Raw genomic sequence first — 22,515 nt, forward strand, 5'->3', positions numbered from 1 at the left:
ATCTTGATAAATTTTTTAATATACATAAATAGACCATTATCAAAGGATGGTTGGTATTGAATTTGACGAGGTTCGGTGAAAGGGTTCATTTTTTATAAAATTTTTAATTTTTTAAAAAATGATTTTTGTTGCTCTAACTATTATAAATTTTAAGATATGAAGATACATTTTTTTACATGAATAGATTATCATTTAAAAAGAGTCGGTATTGAGTTTGGCGATGACCCGTGAAAGAGTTCATTTTTTATAAAATTTAAAATTTTTAAGAAATATGCATTTTTATTTTTCGTAAATTTTGAAATATTGAGCAAATTTTTTTATATGAATAAAGTATAATTAAAAGATATTTTGTGTCAAATTTAACATGGATTGGTGTATAAAATTTTAAATTCTCAAAAAAATTAATATTTTCAGATTTTACGAAATAAATATAGGGGAGTGAGTACATACATGCACACATACACATACATCTAACTTTTTAAAAAATGTTATTTTATGTAAAAAGAATGCTTTAAACCTTATTATAAAATTATCAATTTTATTCAAAAAATTTTTTCTTAATAAATTAAATTTAAAAAAATACCGAACATTTAAAAAAAATTATGCAATTTAAAATTTGCACATTGCTTCTTCGCCATATTAATTCAATTATTGCATCCTCATGGAGGAAGCTTGACTTGCATATTGATGAGCCGGGACGTAGCGCTTTCTCTCTCTCTCTCTCTCTCTCTCTCTCTCTCTCTCTCTCTCTCTCTCTCTCTCTCTCTCTCTCTCTCTCTCTCTCTCTCTCTCTCTCTCTCTCTCTCTCTCCTCTCCCTCTCTCTCTCTCTCTTCTCTCTCTCTCTCTCCTTCTCTCTCTCTCTCTCTCTCTCTTTTTCATCTAAAAATTAGCAGGAAACCCTGAAATCGTGGCCGGACTGTTCGACCTGTGTGACGGAAACGTTTTTGATAAAAAACATCACAATATATGTATAGAAGCAACTATTATTCTTGCATCTTCTTCTAAAAATAGTTTTTTACGAAAACGGCAAGATAAGAAAAAAACTTTGTATAGATTAAACAGATACATTGTTAAAAAGTTATTCAATTTTGTAAAAACGTTGAAGAATAAATTTTATAAAAAAAGGAAAATTTTTACGAAAAAATCGCAAATTAGCATATTTCCTAAAATTTTTTAATAGTTTATTTTTAGAATTTTTCGTCTATGTTATATAGTATAAATTCATGCACATATACCAAATAGCACATTGATGTATTGATAAGTCAGTGCTATTTTGGGATATAATGACAATATAACTACAATATAATATATGTAATATTAAAAATGTTACATCTATGAATGGGAAATTACAACTAACATATACGTTACATGTAACATGCTTGAGTATATAACACTTATATACTGTGTTTGCTGGATGGAATCGCAATAAATTTATAATTATCATCTTCATTTGTGGGATTATTAATGTGTGTCTTAATCGATGTATTTATGTTCAATTTATTCGTTATTAAAAATTTTAATCTACGGTTTATTTCATTAAAAATGAGGTCAAGAGGATAATCTTCTATTTCTTTCTAGGATGCATATTAATATAATGATATTTGCTACTTTCTTCTTACATTATCATTCTCTCTCTCTCTCTCTCTCTCTCTCTCCTTTATATATATATTCAGCGCGCTCAGTTTTTTTAACTAAAATTTTATTTTTTTTATTTTATATTAATTTACTATTATATTAATTTACTAGTTCATTATACGACTTTATATATGTTTGCAATTTTAATTCTACAAGTTTCTACTTTCACTGGGCGCAATTTTCATTTTCTATATCATTACTTTTGTAGTAAGATTCTATATGGGTTTACAATGGATAATTTTTCATGCAATTCTACATGGGTTTGGAATGGATAATTTTTTGTTACTAACATGCCGTTAACTGGGTGTCTTTTTTTACCTTTTTTTTTAAAGGTAAGTTTTTAGAAATAAGGCTTTACCTGTCTTTCTGCGAGTCAAGATAATTAATAAGGTACTTATTACCTTCCTCGCAATCTTCTCTTGTGCAATCACGCATTTTTCTTGACAGCCTAGAAAAAATAGCGTCTTTTATTTCATGTTTAATTACTCTCTCTCTCTTTCAAATTTCTTATATATTATATACTTAATTTGTACAAATATTATTTTATTACAGATGAGTAGCAATTTTAGTACAGATGAGTTGCAAATTAACAGATATATGCCTACAAACACTCGAATACCTAATTTTATTAATCTAAATCAACTGTATATATAATTTAAATTTAGATCTATATTATTGTACAAATTCAAACAGATCGACAAAGAAGAAACCATTGAAATTATTCTACTGTATTTCTTAAACAGAATTAAAACATTGAAAGAAACATTGAAAAAAAATAAACAATTAAACTTATTATTAAAATATTTTTTCATCTTATTTAATCCTGTATGAAAGCGTACAAAAATCGGTAAAATGTTTTATAATTAGTTTTTTATTCATAAATTTGACAAATAGAAATTTAAAACGTAGCGCTAATTCTTTCCTATTTATCATACTGGTGTGATTTACTAAATTTTTTTACCTAGGCAGTTTTTTTTATATATGTATATGTATTTACAATGGCAAATGATGAAAATATTACCAAATTTTATAATTATATTTAGATAATATTTATTTATATTTTTGTTAAATATTTGAAGAAAATTATGCGATATAAATATGACATTCTCATAAATTTGTTTTGTTGCAACTTCTGTTGAGAACTTCTATAAAAAATAAAACTTCATTATTATTATTTTGTTATTTTATTGTTAGAGATTTAAAAACACAAGGGTAGAATTTTACAAATCGGAATTGTAAATAGTATCAAATACATTTTTAATTTTTAATTTATGATATAAAACAATAATAGGTAAATTTGTATTACTATATTGTTAACAAAGAATTTTAAAAAGTTTGTTATTTCTTTCTCAACTTTATTAAAATTATAATATTTAGGGATGCAATTTAACATACCTTCTCTTATATATAAATATAGAACTGCGTAATATATACGAAACTATTTCAAGAATAGGGTCCCAAAATGAATAGCTTGTATATGTATGTATATTGTCCTCACATGTACACAGTTCTAGTTTGTGTGCGTCACCCCTTCCACTATGCGTTGCCAACGGTCTCCTACCCTACGAGCGAATCTTCCACTTGCCACATTGTTCGATGGACCAGCGTGTAGAGCATAGGCTCAAAAACCACGAGGGAAAAATAAGGGAAAAATAATATCGTGATGTACACCGGTCGTATCGAGACACAGACCATCAGCTGCTAAAAATTTCAAGTATCATGGTTCGGATAAACTTTTCCATACATTCGTCACTGCCGTAAGTTATATTTTCAATTTTCAATTTATTATTATCACAGTTAAAGTGTTAAACGACAGATAGTCCTATCATCTCTGTATGTCAGGGATGTGCATTATTTGAAATAGAGAATTTCTGTAATGTATACATAGTTTTAATTCACCGAATTTCTATTACGTATATAATTTTAATTTCCGAATTTTTATTATGTACATAATTTTAATTCTCAAATTTCTATTATATACATAATTTTTATTCTTGAATTTTCATTGTGTACCTAATTTTAATTCTTGAATTTCCATTATGATTTAAATTTTGATTCGCTGAATTTCTACAATGTACAATACATAAGTATTCGTGAATTTCTATTATGCGTTATTATTTCAATTCGTCAAACTTTTATTGTGTACATAAATTCAACTGGCCGAATTTCTATTAGGTACAATTTCAATTATTTACATAATAGAAATTCGGCGAATTAAAATTATATACACTCGCGGAGTAAAAATTTGTTTAGCGCGCGCAAAGCGCACGCTTGTGTTTTCTAGTACCTATATTATATTTAAAATATATAAAGATATTATTTGATCAAATAATTATAAACGAAAACTAAGCTGGATCTTTGTTCCAAGAGCTCGAGGTATGGTCGGTAGAATTTTAAAAGATTTAGACGGAAAAATAGAATTCCATTATATTCCTTAGGCAACGTTTCGTTTCGGAAGAAAAGGTTTATGGTCTTGTATCCCGTAGTTTTATTGGTTTTACTTTTGGCTAAAAGAAAAAAAGGAATTCCGACATGTTATGAGCTCGAGGTATGCAGTCAGTAAGCTTAGGAATGTTTGAACGAATAAAATTATATGATATTTCGATAAAAAAATATTTCGTACCGGAAAGATTTAAGGAATCTATGTCTGTTAATCCTCTTGATATTGTTTCTAAAAGACAGTAGGCTTTATCTACTGTTATAGCTTTTGTGCCTGCTTTAGAAAAAATCTTGCAATTTAATTTATTCATTTGCTATTAAAATGTTTATAAATTATTTTTAATATTGTATTATTCTCATATTTTTTTGTACATATCACTCATTATTATTTTTTGTCATTAAGCCGTGACACGATTTATTTCTTGGGATTGAATCCTTTCCTATTGCTTCTTTTTTTATTTTATCTGTTCTAGCCTTTCAATCTGGTAACGTTGCTTCTGACATATAACGTCGTTGAAATAAAAATCCTTCAGAAAGTATAGTACTCAAGCGAAACAGTAAAGTCGTGACACCAAGTAGATACAATTTTTTTCTGGCATATAAACAGTTTTGCCTATTTACAGAAGCTATCAGTAGCTTATTCGTTTTACTTCTCATAAATTTTTAATTAAACTATCTTATACATAAACATATATGTGTATATAAATATATATAAACATGAATATATACAATAGTATATCAAAATAATGATATTGGGCACAGTTAAATTACATTAATATAAATAATTTTAAATGTTTCACTTATTTAATATATTAAAATTAATTTAGACTGATGATTATAATAACAACCAATAATTAAAATAAATATATAGTTTGAAATATTTAAAAATGTATACTATTAACATAGAGGAAATGTATAATAAATTATTGTTCAGAAACACAACATTTATAGAAAAGCTAATTAATTTACTAGTTACAAAAAATTTTAATTAATAAATTATAATATTTTTTATAAAATCTCTCATACAAAGATAAAAATATACTCAAATTATAGGAAATATATCTATATAATATTATAGGAATAATTTATAGGCAACAGAGAAACTTCAAAAATATATATTATTATAAAATGTAATGGCCTCAAAAAATAGTATATCTCTAAAAAATGTGTTTTTTTAAATATAATGTACGTACCTCAAAAAAATGTAACTTGAAATTTAATTATGAAATTAATAATTAATTTTTAAAAACATACAATTAGAATACAATTAGAAGTTTGTGAGGATTTAAAAATTGAAAATATTTGCATAAAAATCATTCTTGCTTATAGATATATTACAAATGATCTCTTAAAATAAAAATGCATTTTATTTTTATTAAGAAAAATCTACTTTTCAAAATATAGCAGTGTAATTATCATACAAAGTTGAACTTATATTTTAAAAATTAGATTTTTTAAATAAAAAAATAAAATGTAATTTTATTATTTTCTTTAGAGAATTTATTATTCATCATATTTCTATAAGCAAGATTAATTTTATATTGCAAATACTGTTTCAAATTACAAATTTTTACAAACTGATTTACTTCTAATTGTAAATAATTATTAGCTAGGTAATTACTGATTTTATGTTTAATTTTGATTTTTTATCTTTTAGAGGTTTATTTCGTATTTAATTTACAGTTTTAATTTTATATTTTTTAAACGATAAACTTTTTTTATACTTAAATCTTTATATTAAAGCACAATATGAAATATTTAGTGATCATATACAGCATCAGATCCTGCCCATGCATTCTAGATTTAATAATCAATTGTTATAGAAGTGAGAACGTTGTTTTTCTCTATTTTTATTGTGTTCTTTTCCTTCACTGTGTGTTGAAAGAAATTATCACCTTCGATAAATAAAGATAATTTTATGAAAATAACTTCATATTGTATAGTCATCGGATTTGCATGGCGGGTGATTATATTTTATTATTAAAGCAATTGATAAAGCATTGAACGCAATCTTCTTTAGACACACAGCATAGCTTATAGATATTAATGCATTAATAATTATATTAGAGAATATTTTACGGTTATATATATCATAAAAAATTACCTTTTTAAAAAAAGGTAAAAAAGACGCCAAGTTTATGTGTAAAACGTTATAGATAAAATATAAAACTTATGTTGTAAAATTAATATATTTCTAAAAAAAATGATATCAAAAGGTTGCGCCAAATAAATAAGTAAAAAAAAATTGAAAATTAAAATTAATACAAAATAAATAGTACATTACATACTATTTTGTATTACAAGTGCATAGAAGAGTTGGTGCGTGTGCCTGTGTGTGTGTGTGTGTGTGTGTACCACACGAGTGCGGGTGGACGCACGAGCCGAAGGCGAGTGCGTTTACCCGCACGAGTGGTGGTATTTAAAAAAAAAATACTGTTAATAATTAAATACTGTAATTAATTTGTTAAGAAAAGGTAAATTGTAAATTTTATTTATAAATTATTTGAAAAATGAGTAGGTTGGAACAAATTGTATTTGAGATTGAGTAAAGTTTATGTAAAGAGTTAGTAGAAAGGGAAATTAAATGTAGGAAGTATTCATTATGGTATTGAATGTATATAAAAATATTGTAATTATTAATATAAAAAAAAAACTGTTAATTTCGGCTCAAATTATTGTGTTACAATAAAAATAAAATCTCGACGGCAATCGGAGCCTGTGCGGATGACATGCACAAAATTAATAAATTAAAATGAGATCTCAAGTCAAACTCATTTATTAAATTCTAAACGTTTCGACCCACTTCGGGTCTTCTTCAGTAGCTGCAAAATACAAAGAAACAAAAAAAAATAAAAGATAATCGGTACAATCAGAAAATTATAAAACTCGTATACATACAATCCGCAAATAAATTAAATATCATTCTCCTCCCTATTCGAACCGTCCGGCCGTCGGAGTGTCTCCCTAACGGTGACCATCGTCAGGAAGGAAGCAGAGCAGTGACTCCCTTACCAACACTAATCAACATAGTATAAATTAAACGTGTAAGATCCCCAAGAATTATAAATTAAAAACCGGGAAGAACACTCACCCCGACAGCAAAAACAGAGAGAAGACGATGCTACACGTGACACATCACTCTTTATTTTCATATTTTATTTTTATATTTGTTTTTTTTGCGTATATATGTATCGACTGTGTCGAGGTAGAATACCGCACAGTCGTTAGAGTGATGTGTCACGTGTAGCATCGTCTTCTCTCTGTTTTTGCTGTCGGGGTGAGTGTTCTTCCCGGTTTTTAATTTATAATTCTTGGGGATCTTACACGTTTAATTTATACTATGTTGATTAGTGTTGGTAAGGGAGTCACTGCTCTGCTTCCTTCCTGACGATGGTCACCGTTAGGGAGACACTCCGACGACCGGACGGTTCGAATAGGGAGGAGAATGATATTTAATTTATTTGCGGATTGTATGTATACGAGTTTTATAATTTTCTGATTGTACCGATTATCTTTTATTTTTTTTTTGTTTCTTTGTATTTTGCAGCTACTGAAGAAGACCCGAAGTGGGTCGAAACGTTTAGAATTTAATAAATGATTTTGACTTGAGATCTTATTTTAATTTATTAATTTTCTGTAATTATTAAGTTGGATAAAGATTTATTAAATATATGAAAATTAAATAGTAATTATGAAGTGTACATAGAATAGATTTATAATTATATAGAGTTGAATATATAAAATAATGAGTTATTTCTAATTTATTTTTTGTTTAAAGCAAATTATTGCTACGGAATTTTCGACGAGCGAAAACGAACTAACACCTCTTTCCCTTCCTGGGAATGTTGTATTTATCATTTTTGGAAGACGTATTTATTGCAGTTATTTTATATAGTATAAGTTGAATGGATTTTATATAAAAGAAATACATAATCATGTGAAAATTGAGAAATAAATTGTTAAAGCTTTTTCAAAAAAAAAAAAAGGAAAAATTTGAATGGAAATATATATTATATTATAAGTATAAGTATATTATAAGTAATTAAAAAGAATATTTGCAATTATATTATAAGCAGAATAATAAATTTGATACATCATGTTTTAAAAAGAAATTGTTTTTCATTATAAAGTGAAGAAATGAAAAAAAAAATATTAGTTTTCTTTTGGTGGTAAAGTTATTGTGAGATTGGCGTAATTAGTTATTGAGAATGTAATACTTTTTAGTTTAGAGGCAGACAATATTTCAGTTAAATTCTTGTTGATATTTTGTTGATCTATAGTGTCAGTTTGAGTGTTTGTAGGTTCATTTTCTTTGTCGTTTTGTATGCAGTTTGTAGATGTGGATGGTTGTGCTTGGTCGTAAATTGTTTTTGCTGATTGAAAAGTTGGAAAGTTATTATTTGTTATCGTGGTTGTGATTTGATTGGAAATATTCTTTTTATTAGTAAAGGAGTTGTCCACGTATCCTTCAGCTACTGCGTTGGTTTTCCATCCTCCGTTTCGTTTTAGTGTGAGTATGTCTGCTCCAGAGTCTGCCAAGATCGTGGCAGAAGTACGACGGAATGTATGTCCAGTGTAAGAGTTAGGATCTGGTAGATTCAGATAAGTTGCGATGACCGTTGGCATTTTGACAAATTTATTGAGTCCAATCACTTGATGGGTGCATTTTCCTTTTTGGTAGTTTAGAAATAATTTTGGTGTTTTGATGTCGTGTGGTCTGAAGACTAAGTATTTTTTATAAATACTGTAAAATTCTTCTGTTACTACAAAGCTTCTCGGTTTATAGTTTTTTGTGGTTGGAATTGTAACGAGCAATAGAGATCCTCTGTCTTTGATGTGTTCCATATTTATATTAGCTAGTTCGTCTCTTCTGCATGCTCCACATATTCCAAAGATAGTAGCGAGCTGTAAATAATATATGTAATGTATAAATTTGTAAATAGTTGAGTATGCGTGTGTATAATGTATGAAGTTTTTTGTGGTATGGTTATATTATTTACTTTATATTTGTAATTATGTTTAATATTTTAGTTATTATGTAATAATGTATTTTTATGTTTGATATTTACCTTTGTCGCTAAGTGTGTTTGATCTGGTGCTTCATCGAGGAACTTTTTAATTTGTTCCGGTGTCAATGTGTTCGCTTTTTTGGACTGAAATCCTTTTGACTGTGTTTTTAGAAATGAAGTGAGGTTTTCGTATTTGTTGATGTTGATATTATTTTTTATATTTATTGTAGTCTTGAGCATTGAGTATGTTGCCCACATAGTCGATGGCTTGTTAGATTTCGATAGCTCTATGAAATATGCGAGAAGTGTCTTTTCAGACATCGATTTGGTTTTTTTTTTTAGCTCTCCATGCTATAAACTTGCTGTATGCTGTTTCGTATTTTTCTCTCGATTTTGGGGGTAAGAGACTTTATATCGTAGCTCCAGCGGTTTCTTTTCTTTTAGGAGGTTCTGTTAGTTCGTTTTCGCTGGTTGATAATTCCATTATGTTGTCACTTGTCATAGTTTTAGGATTGTTTTTTTATATTTGATTATTTTGAACACTGTATGTTTAATGAATTTAGTTTTGTGTAACGCAGAGATGACTGATATGCGAGTAGGTGATATGTTACGTGAAGCGAGTGAGATACGAGATACGAGTAGCTGATAGGTTAGATGCGTGTTGGGCAGGCGCGAAGTGGCGGTAGTGTGCTAGTTATTTTTCGTGTGTGCTGGGAGATGGCGTTGAAACCCGTAGGAAATACATTGAAACCGGCTTGGGATGCATTGAACATAAGTATGTAATATATTGTAAGTCGATGGTGGAAATTGGTTACTTTCGGCACAAAAATCGTGCACCAAAAGTGCCACATTGCCTGCACATGTAATACAAAATTTATTTAATACATCATATATATTTTTCATTAATCATTATTATCTTATCTACATATCTAATATTAATTATAAAAGGTATAATAAAATAAAGTATAAATAATATTTTTTTATAATTTTAAAATTTATATTGCAGAAAATATAAATATTATAGAACTCGTCTTATTAATTTTACATGTTGAACTTTAACTAAACTATAATTGTACAGTAAAATGACTCGTAGCCCGTGAGCTTTAGGCCATGTTTTTTAATTCATCGATGGAGCAAGCGCATTATGCGCAAATCTGCACGTGTAGCATTTACGTATCATGCGCTTGATCCATCGATGAAATAAAAAACATGGCCTTACTTAACTCGCTTACAATAGTATTACTACAAAGATATTTGTACTTCATCTTTGGTATTAGTGTACATGTGTCGTAAAACTCTATCTGTTGGATTGTATCTAATCTGAAAGCACCTTAATACAGTTAAAAATTTAACTAAAATAAATATTAATATTGTACATTTTAAAATATAATCATACCTGACTGACTACAAGATTTTTTTGTAAACATAGGAGTTCTACTAAAAATTTCTTTAATTTCTTCCGCACTTTTTTAAAATCTTTTTTATTGATAAATTGCTTGTGCTTTCTTAATTTTTAGTTCGTCATCTTCCGAATCCTGTGAAAAAGCAGTCTCCTTTTGACCAAGAAGCATTAAGCGATCAACAGCTTCTGAATATGTTTCTGAAATAAGATTATTGTTTTATTAAATTTATTATAATTAATTTTGAATAAATAAGCTTACATTGTTTAATCAATCCGTAAGAAAAATTTTTAACTGCATCAAGGTGCTTCCAGATCAGATACAATCCAACAGATTGATGAACATTCTGTTGGATGAAGCTAGTCTGTGAGCATCTAATCAATTTGAACTTTATTAAATTTCTTTTATTTAAAAAAAATAAAATTGTATATAATACATACTTGCTTGACCAACAATGTCAACACTGAACAGTGGCCATGACTCTGGTGCTTCCACTTCGTTTTTAACCAAATCATGGAGATTATTTATCCCTTCTTTTATATATGGAAGTGAAAGAAATGGAACTTTCAATCGTTTAGTGTTTTTATCCCAATTAATCCAAGTTGAAGGAACTTTCAATCGTTTAGTGTTTTTATCCCAATTAATCCAAGTTGAAGGAACGATATCAATCTCTTTTGTGGAACCTTTTTTTCTTTTTCTAATAAATCTGACAATTTTAAACCGATGAACCATTTGTTCATCATCGCTGTCAGACATCTGTAAATATATCTTTATATATAATGCTGAAATTTTGAGAGCCATATATTTATAATTTGTAGCAAACATACTTATATATTATATTATATACTTAGAACTATTATTGTGTTCAATTTTAAGGTTCTTAATAATAATTCTTTATATGTAAAGAACATAATTATGCATATAATTATATATATATATATTGTGTGTTGTGTGGGGGGGTGTAAATGCGTTAATTCATATAATTATTATAATACTTACCGTGCAATTTTACCCCGAATGAGCTGATGATGCATGCAAAAAATCTAGGCAAAGGAAAGGATCCAAAAAACAAGAGATATATGTATGACAAAAGATATACATTAAATGTGAAAAGCAATAAAAATCTCGACAGCATTTGACGTGGGGCAAATATGGGCCGCATTAGAAGTCTGGTCAAATCCAGACTTGCGCCCGTTTAACTTTATAATGAATGCCACGCCATTTATATATCAGGCGCAAGGATGGCCCTAATATGTATCTTTCCAATTCTTTTAGATAAGGCTGTAGTGTGGCAAACTTGCATGGTGCTAACAAATGTCGTGGCACCGGCAAGGCAATTTCTACCATTATGTGTATATATATATATATACACATAAAATATTGTTTATGTGCGTGTGTGGTTGTATGTGAACAATATTATTACCTAATTACTATATTATCTACTCTTTTCTTTCTTCTCACTTTTTTCCTTTCTTCTCTTTATTTCTTTTTCTATTTTTTGCCTTTTCTAATTTCAAATCTTCTTACATTTTTTCTCTCATTTTTTTCTATTTTTTTTATTGTATATTCTTCGTCCTATCTTTAACCTTTAATAAAATTTTTTAAATATAATTAACTTTAGTATTATTCGAACATTTAAAATTTGTATATTTATATGTATATATAAAATAATATTGAACAATATTATTATTTAATAATGTCATATTATCTATTCCTTAGAGAAATATTAACACCACGATATTATCACCGTTAAATTAACACGATACAAACTGTCATTAACCTTTCACCGTTAAACTGTCACGATACGAATTGTCATTTTCATAACTGCAATCGCCTCGAATCGACCACCAATCACGTACACGATAAAACGGCAACAATACTGACGATATATTCGACTCTACACATGCACTTCACGGGTAAACGTGATGTTATATCGAGCGGTTAATAAACTTTAGACACTACTCGATATTGTACGCTCTTTATTGTTCACACTCGAGGATTTCCTGCTTTCTGTCTGTCTGTCTGTCCGTGTCGCCTTATATACCTTTTTTCTGCGCAGGCGTTTCGTCTTTCTCTCGCTCATTGGCTCAAACATACATAACATCCTTTCCTTTTTTTAAGGTAAACTTGTTATACACTATTTGCATGACTTACAGCTTGAACATATACATTAAACGATCTTACCTATTATGAACTTATAAAATTTTTAAAGCTATTATACTAGCTTTGATCTTTACCTATTCTAATACATAGTCCCCCAAGTGACTGGGCGGTTTTCTATTTCGCACAGACCTTTCTTGCGCTACCTTAAGTTTCGCGTTTGGTTCTGTTTCCGTTATAACGATGGATTCATCTAGTGGCTCCGTTTTTACTTTAACATTTTGTTCCGATATTATCTCAACATCCTCATCTACTTCACTTGCCTGATTAAATTTCTTTACATACGCTACGTTACGTTTAAACATCTTTCCATCCGCGTTTTGAACCGATACATTATCATTGCATCGTTCAATCACTTTGTATCTTCCGCTATCGTATTCCAGACTTAGCTTATCTTTTTTTATTGCTTTCAACAAAACTCTATCGCCTACCTTTAATTCACTTTCTTTCACATTATTCTTAGAATCATATCGTTCTCTACTTTTTAGTTTTCTCCACGCATCTCTATCTCTAATAGCCTTGTCTAAATTTCTGGTTTCTCGCAATTCTGGCATTTTAGTTCTCAGTTTTCGACCATTACACAGAACATTAATTCCGCTGATGTAACGCCCGTTGACTCGCCCGTGCGGGGTTGTACAATACATGAGTAAATAGTCTAGCAGTTCCTGTCTCCAATTCTTCTTCTCCAACTGCGCAATTTTTTGTGATTGCTTGTCTAAGTTCGCCTAACCACCGATCTTCGCGCGACTCTAATTCTATTTCTTCAATTGACATTGCTCTTGGCACACTTTCCTTTGTAACCCACGCGATAAACAATTCGTTTTTGCATTTACTTTTCTCCCCTTTATTATTTACTTCCAATAATCAAAATAACGAATCTGCTATGTTATTTTTTCCTTCTTCATAGATTATTTTGTATTTAAACATTTGGAGCCTTAGCACCCATCTCTCTATGCGATTACTAGGTTCTGATCTTGGCGCAAATATGCATTCCAAAGCTTTATGGTCTGTAACCAGCTCAAATTCAATACCAAAAAACCAATATTTAAATCTTTCGCACGCGTAAACGAGTGCCAAGGCTTCTTTTTCTGTTTGTGAGTACCGCGTTTCTCATCGGTTAAACTCCGACTCGCATAACTTATGATTCGCCATCGCTGGCATTGTTTTTGTACTAAAACGCTGCCTATACCTACTGGATTAGCATCAGCAATTACTCTAGTTTTCGCGTCCGGGTTATAAATACCTAATGTTTTTGATCCTGTTAGTTCTTTTTTTAATATCTGAAATGCTATTTCTTGTTTGCTACCCCATACGAATGGTTCATTTTTCCGTGTTAGATTTCTTAATGGCTCACTAATTGTTGCCATATTTGGAATAAATGTCGCGCAAAAGTTTACTAGCCCCAAAAAACTTCTAATTTCCTCTGCTGTTTTAGGCTTCCTAAAGTTTTGTACTGCTTTAACTTTTGATTTTATCAGTCGGTATCCTGATCCGTTTATTATAAATCCCAAAAATTCAATTTCTTTAACCGCGAAAATATATTTTTCTCTGTTGAGCGTCAAACCTTTCTCTAAAAGTTTATCATGTACTAATTTAAGTTTTAGATTATAATCGTATAAATTTTTTCCAAAAATCAAAATATCATCTGCGCAGTTTATTACACCTTCAATATCCCGCAAAATGTTTTCTAGTATTCCTTGAAAAATCTCTGGTGCGCAATTTAAACCGAAAACTAATCTTTTGTATCTGAATAAACCAAAATCTGTACTAAATGTGGTAATACTTTTTTGTGTATTTTTTTCTAACTCGATTTGATTAAAGGGCCCTCAAATATCTAATTTTGAAAAATACTCGGCACCCCTGACTTTATCGAGTAATTCGATGAATACTGGTAAAGGATATTGTTGTCGCGTTATTTCTTCATTCACTCGACGCAAATCTAAGCAAAGACGTATTTCTCCTGATTTCTTGACTATCGGTACTATTAGGGATATCCAGGGTGTGGGCCCTTCCACTTTTTCTATTATATCCTCCCTTAGCAATTTGTCTATTTCCTTTTTGACCATATCGCGCATTTTATGCGGTAGTCTTCTTCTAGGTTGTACAATTGGTTTTACTGACTTGTTCATTGGTATTTTAAGTTAAAAATTTTTCAATTTTCTCACTCTTTTAAAAAGTTTATTATTTAATTTGATACCGCTTTTAATATTATTCGTGATTTGATTAATTTGTAAATGAACGTCCACGTCTAAAATGCTTAATTCTTTTGCTGTTTTTATGCCTAGCAGCGGTTGTCCTTCGCCTTGAAAACTAAAAACTGCTTGTGTTCTTTTATTCCCGACTTTTATTTTGCAATTAAATTTGCCAAAGATCTCTAACCCTTCTTTTTTCCCGTATGGGAATGCTATTTTATTGACTTTTCGCGCTCTGCATTTTATTCTCTTTAATTTTAATAACTCCCATGTATTCTCATCTATAATGTTACATCGCGATCCTGAGTCTACTAAAAGATTGATTTTAACTCCTCCTATAATTGCCGATACAAATTCTCCTTGCTCTAATACACTAGTACTTCATTCAACGCAAAGGCATACTCATTGTCTTCCTCATTGGTGTCGTTCTCTAGCTGCTTTACCGATGTTGACTTCCTTTTGTTCTTGTAGTTGGCGCTGCTGTCCGGCTTGATTTCTTTCCTGTCTTGTTTTCGCCATATTTTTTCGCTTGAATTTTACACATGCCGCGAAATGTCCTTTTTCTTGACACTTTTTTTTCTCTAGCAGGGCATTTTTCGTCTGATTAAAGATGTCCGCGAAATTTACATTTATAACACCTAATATCTTAAGTGTCTATTTTTCCTCGTGATGTCTTTTCTCTTCTTGCTGCTATCTGTGCTACGACGTCACTTTCCATAGCTTTTGTCTGTGCCGACGCCGTCTCAAATGCTTACGCGATCTCTATTGCTTCTTTTAACTCGATATCGCCTTTTTTTAATATGCATTTTCTTACTTTCACTGAACGTCCTTTTTCAATAATTTGATCACAGATTTCCGTATCCACTGTAGCAAATCTGCAATATTTTACCTGTAGACGTGTAAAGAACTGTCCAATCGTTCTCTCTTCTTTCTGCGCCATGTTTCTGAAAAGATGTCGATCATATGTTGAATTTACTTTTGGTCTAAAATGATTCGTTAATACTGTCTTAGTTTTGATATATGGATCTTCGTTCGCTCCTACTGTATCACCGTCCGGAATGGCGTAAAATATATCTTGTAGGTCTATTCCACCATAATGCAAAAGCATAGCTTTCTTTCTTGGTGCTTCGGTGATGTTTTTACTTAGTAGAAAGAGCTCGAAATTTCTCAATCATTTTTTCCACCTCGGGAATATACCATGCTGATCCTCATGTGGATTAAATAAAGCAATACTTGCTTCATTTGTCATCCTCGTCGCCAATGTTATATTCGGGCGGTTAATAAACTTCAGACACTACTTGTTATTGCACGCTCTTTATTGTTCACACTCGAGGATTTCCTGCTTTCTGTCTGTCTGCCTATCCGTGTCTCCTTACATACCTTTTTCCTACGCAGGCGCTTTGTCTTTCTTTCGTTCATTGGCTCACACATACGTAACACATGACTTTTTTATACTAAACAATACAAGCGCGCGCTCTATTGATTTTATGTGCTTTGATTTAATATTATTTTGAACAACTGTCAAACTATTAACCTTTGCGATGACAGCTACTCAATGCTACAAATATAACATACAATGCATATCGAGACAACCAATCAGTAACATGGAAAAGTGGCAACAATACATGCGAGAATCGACTTTGCATGCTTTTTTTACAAAAAAGAGTAGAGATGTTCAAACGCAATCTAGTTTATAGATAGAAAACTTAAAAATTAATAAAATTGTTTAAATTATTATAAATTATACATTATTAATTCATAAATGTATAAAATAATTATTAAAACATTCATGTTTATATTTTACTGAATAAATATATATAAATTATTATATATTATTAATTAAAAATTGAACTAAACGTTTTCACTGTTATTTTTGTAAAGATAAAAACTTTAAAATTTCTTATATATTATATACTTATTTGTACAAACATTATTTTATTACAGATGAGTAATGTTGCAAATTAACAGATATACGCTTGCGAATGTTCCAATACCTAATCTTATTAAGTCACCTGCATATAATTTAAATTTAGATCTATATCCTAAATTTAAAAAAATGGATAAAGAAAAAGCTGTTGAAATTATTTTACTATATTTCTTTTTTACTCGAATGCCACAATGTTTGTTTTCTTAGCAAGCAATCTGTTTTGATGACAGGGTAAAACTTTTATATTTTACACTGTAGTATTGTTTATATAGTTTATTGATGTAAGTTTATAATCTTGGATACTAAGCTCGCTTATTATAATAACGTTTTTATTTGTTACTCGTATGACCTTAAAGAGTTGTGAAATATATCACTAAATGTATGTAATAAACACGATCACGTCAGTTATTAAATGGAACTCTCGACGTCGCCTAGAGGTATATTTCCCTGAGTCTCGAAAAGAGTTCCGATATTCACTCTCAACCTCGCCTAGGGGTGTATTTTCCTGAGTCTCGAGTAGTCATCTTAACCGCTTAGGGACTGATATCCTGAGTTAAGGTGAATCGTATAAAATTGTCGGTCTTCCGTATATTTCTCTGACACGACTAAAAAGAAGTGAAGACAAAGCCTTCTTTCCAAGACGCTTTGCTTTATCCCACGCTGTAATAGGAGCACGGCACATTAAGTGTGTATATTAAAACTTTTTTTTTTATAATAAGGTTGAAATATAATTATATCCCTTAACTTAATCTAGCTGATCCAAGGACTAGTAATTTTAATGACAATTTCTCTGCTTAGTAAGATGAAAGATAATAAAAAATAAATAAAAATATTCAATCTTTATGTACATTATATATATTTCCCTTCACTTATATTATGACAATACTTAAACGAATACGCAACAATATCGGCATCATAGTTTATTAAGTGACTAAATAAATTATTAATAATAGAACTAAACTACTTTCTCTAAGCAAATTTATATAGAAACTAGTAATTTTTTTTGGACAATTGCGAAATTAGGTTAAGGATCTTTAAATAAAATAACGTGGCAAACTAAGGAACTATATAATAATATATACTAAAACTAACTAGTATGTAATAATGGAAAATAACAAAAAAGAGAGGAAAAATTTAATGAAGTTAATTATATTTCTTAACTAATTTAAGTTATCAACAATATTAATAACAATTGAGCAAACGTTACTCTTAATTGCAAGCACCCTTAATTAAGCGTAATAAACTATATTAATAAGACACATTAAGGTATAAATTAAAAAAAAAAAGGGAGAAGAAATATATAATTCTTTTTCTTATCTTTTTTATATAATAAATAACAGCAATAAGGAATAACAATGAAATATTTTTATTCTTACTAGAATAGGAATTGAGAGGAGTAATAAACACTTGTTGATTCCCTTATAAATTTTTATTCTTCCTTTTCTCTACAACATTTATTTCGACTTGCTATTAAATCTTATAATAGCTTCCACACTTCGGCTCGCATTTGCTTTTTCTTCCTCTGTAAAACAAATACATACACGTCAAAATAATGTCAATCTGATTAAACCTAGAGAAAAATTGAGAGTTACCACTCATTGCAGCCTCCTGACGCTTGTGTCGTTGGAGAGCGGCTTCAAGTCTTGTCTTATCCATCTGGCATTTTTTTATATATTGTAAAAATTTCATACGACGTATTGTCCTATCCACCTCCCACCCTGAAACACAAAATACGTCAATGTTAATAAAATAAAAGAGCCTAATGCTTCGTGTCGAAAAAGGAAATTACTCCTAAAATTACCTTTAGGACTCCTTGAAAAATTCATCTAAATGAAAGTCATCCTCCCACACGAAATCCGCGTTGGACCTCCTAAAAACCCGCTTCTCCCGTATTTAGTCAACGTACTTTCGATACTCCTCCATATGCTTCAAGAACCTCCATCCAACCTCCCCAAAAAGCAGGCTGGAAATTACATGACTCTCATAACATCTCAAAATTATGAGTTATACATTATAACAAATATAAATAATCTCTTAATGATACTCACATCTACATCATAATAAATGATCTCCATCTCTAACTCACTGGATACATAGACAGCCCCCTCAGATTCGCCCCCCCCCCCTCCCCATTATAATCATCTTTATGATTGATTTTATTTTATACCTTCTCACTCACAAACTATGACCCGCACTCTGCACCGACAAAATTGTAACTGTGAAATTTCTCCAACAACTATAACCCTGTGGAATTTCACTCCCCCTACTCCTGCCATACTTTCTTTTATGTTTTTTTACCATCCTTTCTCGATTCTTATCTGAGAACCACCAAACAATAAATGCCATGCGTTTTCTCCCGATTCCTTTTTATATAGACATCCCTTATAATAGCACAGGCCGCATATATTTTAGACTCCTAAGAAAAAAATCTTGAAATGTTTAAGTTAAATATAGAATCACATAAGTCTTTGCATGCGCAGTTATCGCACTATGTACTTGTAATGTTTTTATTTAGCATAATTTAATTAAATATATACTAATTTTGACAACATTATATGTTAATCTTATTTTTAAAAACATAAATTTTAAGATAGTTAAGAACCACGATTCTTTCTGGCAAACAGATAATTTTAAGTATGCACGCACGCACTCTTGCTACTAAACGCTTACTGTTTCTAAAGTCAAAATCTGTATGCTTGCGGATCTTGACATAAGCATATCCTTTTATGTAAAATAAGTAAAGGGATATGATGACAAAATAAAAAAAAAAAAAAAGAAAAGAAAAAACAAAAATACGCAAAGCGACAATATATATATGTGTGGAATTAATTATATACGTGTGTGGAATCAATACTTATATGTAACTATTATATACGTGTGTGGAACTTATATGTAATTTGTGTGTTATTATTACAGAAATGTTAATATACTTCGCGATTCTCGCTTTTATAAATTCGACCCGCGCTTTAATCGGATTCGATTGTGGCGGACAACACCTGAATATCACTTCTGTATCGCTGCTCGATGTTGGAGAATGCAATTTTAACATACGGAAACCAAACTCTACAGATGTTTATGTACAACTTTTACAACTCTCGGAATATGACCATGCTGAAGTTATTCAATGCAAGGTGGATATCTCGAGGACAATTAATACTGCGAAATGCATTCACACGTTTCCGTAGTTCACAATGGAAGAGCAGAATATATTCATGAAACTGGATATACTGTATGTCGAAGGATGTTTCACGAAGGGATTTTCTCCTTGAGAGCTGGCAACGTTATTCAAAGACTAAGAGCTAATCAGACTACCTATCACAGCCTTACATTAGCTGGCTGTAATAACAAAACTTGCAAGAGAACTCAGTACTCTGATCCTTAAGGAACTTGGGACAACGTTATCGTTCAAGCTGCTGTCAAAATTTCCATGAGGAGCACATATGTTCCTGTGCAATTAAATTCAGGATAAATAATGCTAAAATCCGGAACCATTCGCCCATTAAGCAAAGAATTTTGCTATGATTCAGAAAACGGATACACTTATTGAAAACCTGTACCCACATCTACCTGCAACTTTCACCAATACGACGTTCTTTACGAGGGACCTGCGACCAGAATCACTGACGATTCAAGCAACCCTCCTGCTGCGATCATTTATAGCCTGACGACGCAGGACATTACCTTTGCTCTCACAAAGACAAAGGAACAGCCCCTGTGCGGATACACTCTATTCCGCACGGAACATCCTAAACTGTTCATTTTGGAAACAAAAAAGAGAGATACTTTTGCTAGTCGCAATATTATCCCCGTGGATAATTTGGACATTTTCGCATATATGAATTCCAAATTCGTATATGTGGAAAAATATATTTGGCAACAGATGACTTCATTATATTACAACGTCATGCAACAAAAATGTGAATTAGAACGACAGATAATTACTAACGCTCTGTCGTTCACTACTCTTCAACCGGATGAATTTGCATACCGACTAATGAAAGGACCAGGGTACATGGCTGTTACTACGGAAGAAACGACATACATCATCAAGTGTATTCCTGTGGACGTTGTAGTAAGAAAAACAAAAGTGTTATACAGAACTGCCTATAACAGTCCATTACTCTTCTTTGTTCCTTACTCCTAAATCTCAAATAATCACTAAATTCGAGATCCAAAGAGAATGTAGCTCAGAATTGCCTACAATGTATCGCATCGAGGAAACTTGGATTCAATTCACACCGGAACCTCAAATTAGACAACAACCTCCGCAACAATTAAAACCAATAACAGCTTTCACTTGGGATTATTTAACGCCGGGACCCCTGGCTATCAGCAGAATATATTCCGAAAACGATATAAAAAAACTAAGAGATCACATCATGTTTCCTGTCAAAAAACTCGCTCTTCTTAATATAGTTGCAAGAGGCATTACTGGTTACTCCATCAATCCAGACGCCGTCTCCATGTATAATCTGTTGGACGAAGCAGCGCTAAATAAAATAGCTGAAAATGCCGCTTCACGAGTCTGGAATAGATTCATTTCCTTCGGATCTGCAACCGCTGAAGTACTTGGCATTCTGATAATCGTCCGTTTAATAAAAATCGTTATCGACACAGCAATCCACGGTTATGCTCTGCATTCAGCTTACGGATAGAGTATGCATTTATTTGGTGCAATCTGGAGCTCTCTCACCAACCTGTTGCTTTATCTCGCCCGAGGACCTACTAATAAAACTAAGAATAAGGAAAAGAAAATTGATAAATTACCACCACCGTCTGCACCTGAGGGAACCACCAAAGATTTAACAACAAGAATCGACGAATTTTCAAGAATAAATGATAATGCTTTATCCAACATCGAATCAGCGGCAAGCACAAATACTCTCGACTCTAATTATCGTTATCAGGATCTATGGGATCGTCTAAGAGACATAAAACAAATTCCTTTGAAATCATTAAAATTTGTTCTTAAATAAGAGAGGTGTGACGTCCCGCCATTGGTCGAAACCCTAAATTTTTCACGCTAACATCATTTTTTGCAAAAAACTATATAATCAACTATTTTGCGAATGATCAAACTTAGAATTAGACGCTTTTATCATTTATCGTTAGTAATACCAGCATAGGAAATCTTCTGATTGTAACTAGTTTAAGGTCTAGCAACGCGACCAATCCAACGCAACAAGCGCATACCTATAAATTACTAATCGTCGCCATCTCTTGCAACCCTAACGATATAAACGATAAATGCGAAATATAATCAATGTGTGCAAACTTATAATCAACGCGTTTAAAATTGAATAATATTATTTATGAAATAGTTAAAATGATGAATCGTCGGAATAAATATTTTAATCACACAATGGTGAATAAATTATAAAATTGATAAATTCTAATGACCGACTATTTGTCATAGAATATTTCGTAAAATCTTTTTCTTTAATTTATAAGATAACGTAAACGATGCGCCTCGCTTGTAATTATATTTATGGAACCTTACTATCTTTATCATTATCATCAATAATTGAAACTATTCAGATTTTTACAACTTAGTATCAGAGATATTATTCTCTTTTTTTTTCAATATATTCACATAAATAAGGATTTTATGAATATAACAACATTTCATTATAATTAAGAATATATCAAGTTGTGAAATCATAACTATATAATTTAGCAATCATAATTTTATTTTATTATATTAAATTACAATTTTAATAACTAGAATATAGCAGAGAATTATATAGAGAAC

The 22,515-nt window shown here is 30.5% G+C and overlaps 1 protein-coding gene, 1 long non-coding RNA gene and 1 pseudogene across 2 annotated transcripts; 1 reads left to right on the top strand and 2 right to left on the bottom strand.

The window, feature by feature from the left end:
• Positions 1 to 6,301: 6,301 nt before the first annotated feature.
• Positions 6,302 to 7,263, bottom strand: LOC146720778 (uncharacterized). The gene is made up of 3 exons (XR_014925949.1): positions 7,167 to 7,263; positions 6,974 to 7,092; positions 6,302 to 6,897 (listed from the first exon to the last, which is right to left on the bottom strand). It is a non-coding gene; the product is annotated as an uncharacterized LOC146720778 (long non-coding RNA).
• Positions 7,264 to 7,721: 458 nt separating this feature from the next.
• LOC114940557 (uncharacterized) lies at positions 7,722 to 9,742 on the bottom strand. The gene is made up of 2 exons (XM_029315283.2): positions 9,145 to 9,742; positions 7,722 to 8,980 (listed from the first exon to the last, which is right to left on the bottom strand). Exons 1-2 carry the CDS (start codon positions 9,403 to 9,405, stop codon positions 8,228 to 8,230), a joined length of 1,014 nt encoding a protein of 337 aa, XP_029171116.2. The 5' UTR covers positions 9,406 to 9,742; the 3' UTR covers positions 7,722 to 8,227.
• A 10,184-nt stretch (positions 9,743 to 19,926) lies between these two features.
• On the top strand, positions 19,927 to 21,776 carry LOC146720779 (uncharacterized; annotated as a pseudogene).
• Positions 21,777 to 22,515: the final 739 nt, after the last annotated feature.

Source organism: Nylanderia fulva, unplaced genomic scaffold (assembly GCF_048542155.1).
Source record: "Nylanderia fulva isolate GAGA-0341 unplaced genomic scaffold, ASM4854215v1 Scaffold61, whole genome shotgun sequence".
NCBI classification, from domain to species: Eukaryota; Metazoa; Arthropoda; class Insecta; order Hymenoptera; family Formicidae; genus Nylanderia; species Nylanderia fulva.

What these genes read in the sequence shown, in the direction of transcription:
- LOC114940557 (XM_029315283.2), bottom strand. Translation starts at nt 9,405, where the DNA reads ATGTCTGAAAAGACACTTCTCGCATATTTCATAGAGCTATCGAAATCT. An exon ending in AAACACACTTAGCGACAAAG is followed by an intron (nt 8,981 to 9,144) that starts GTAAATATCAAA and finishes TATTATTTACAG; the next exon opens with CTCGCTACTATCTTTGGAAT.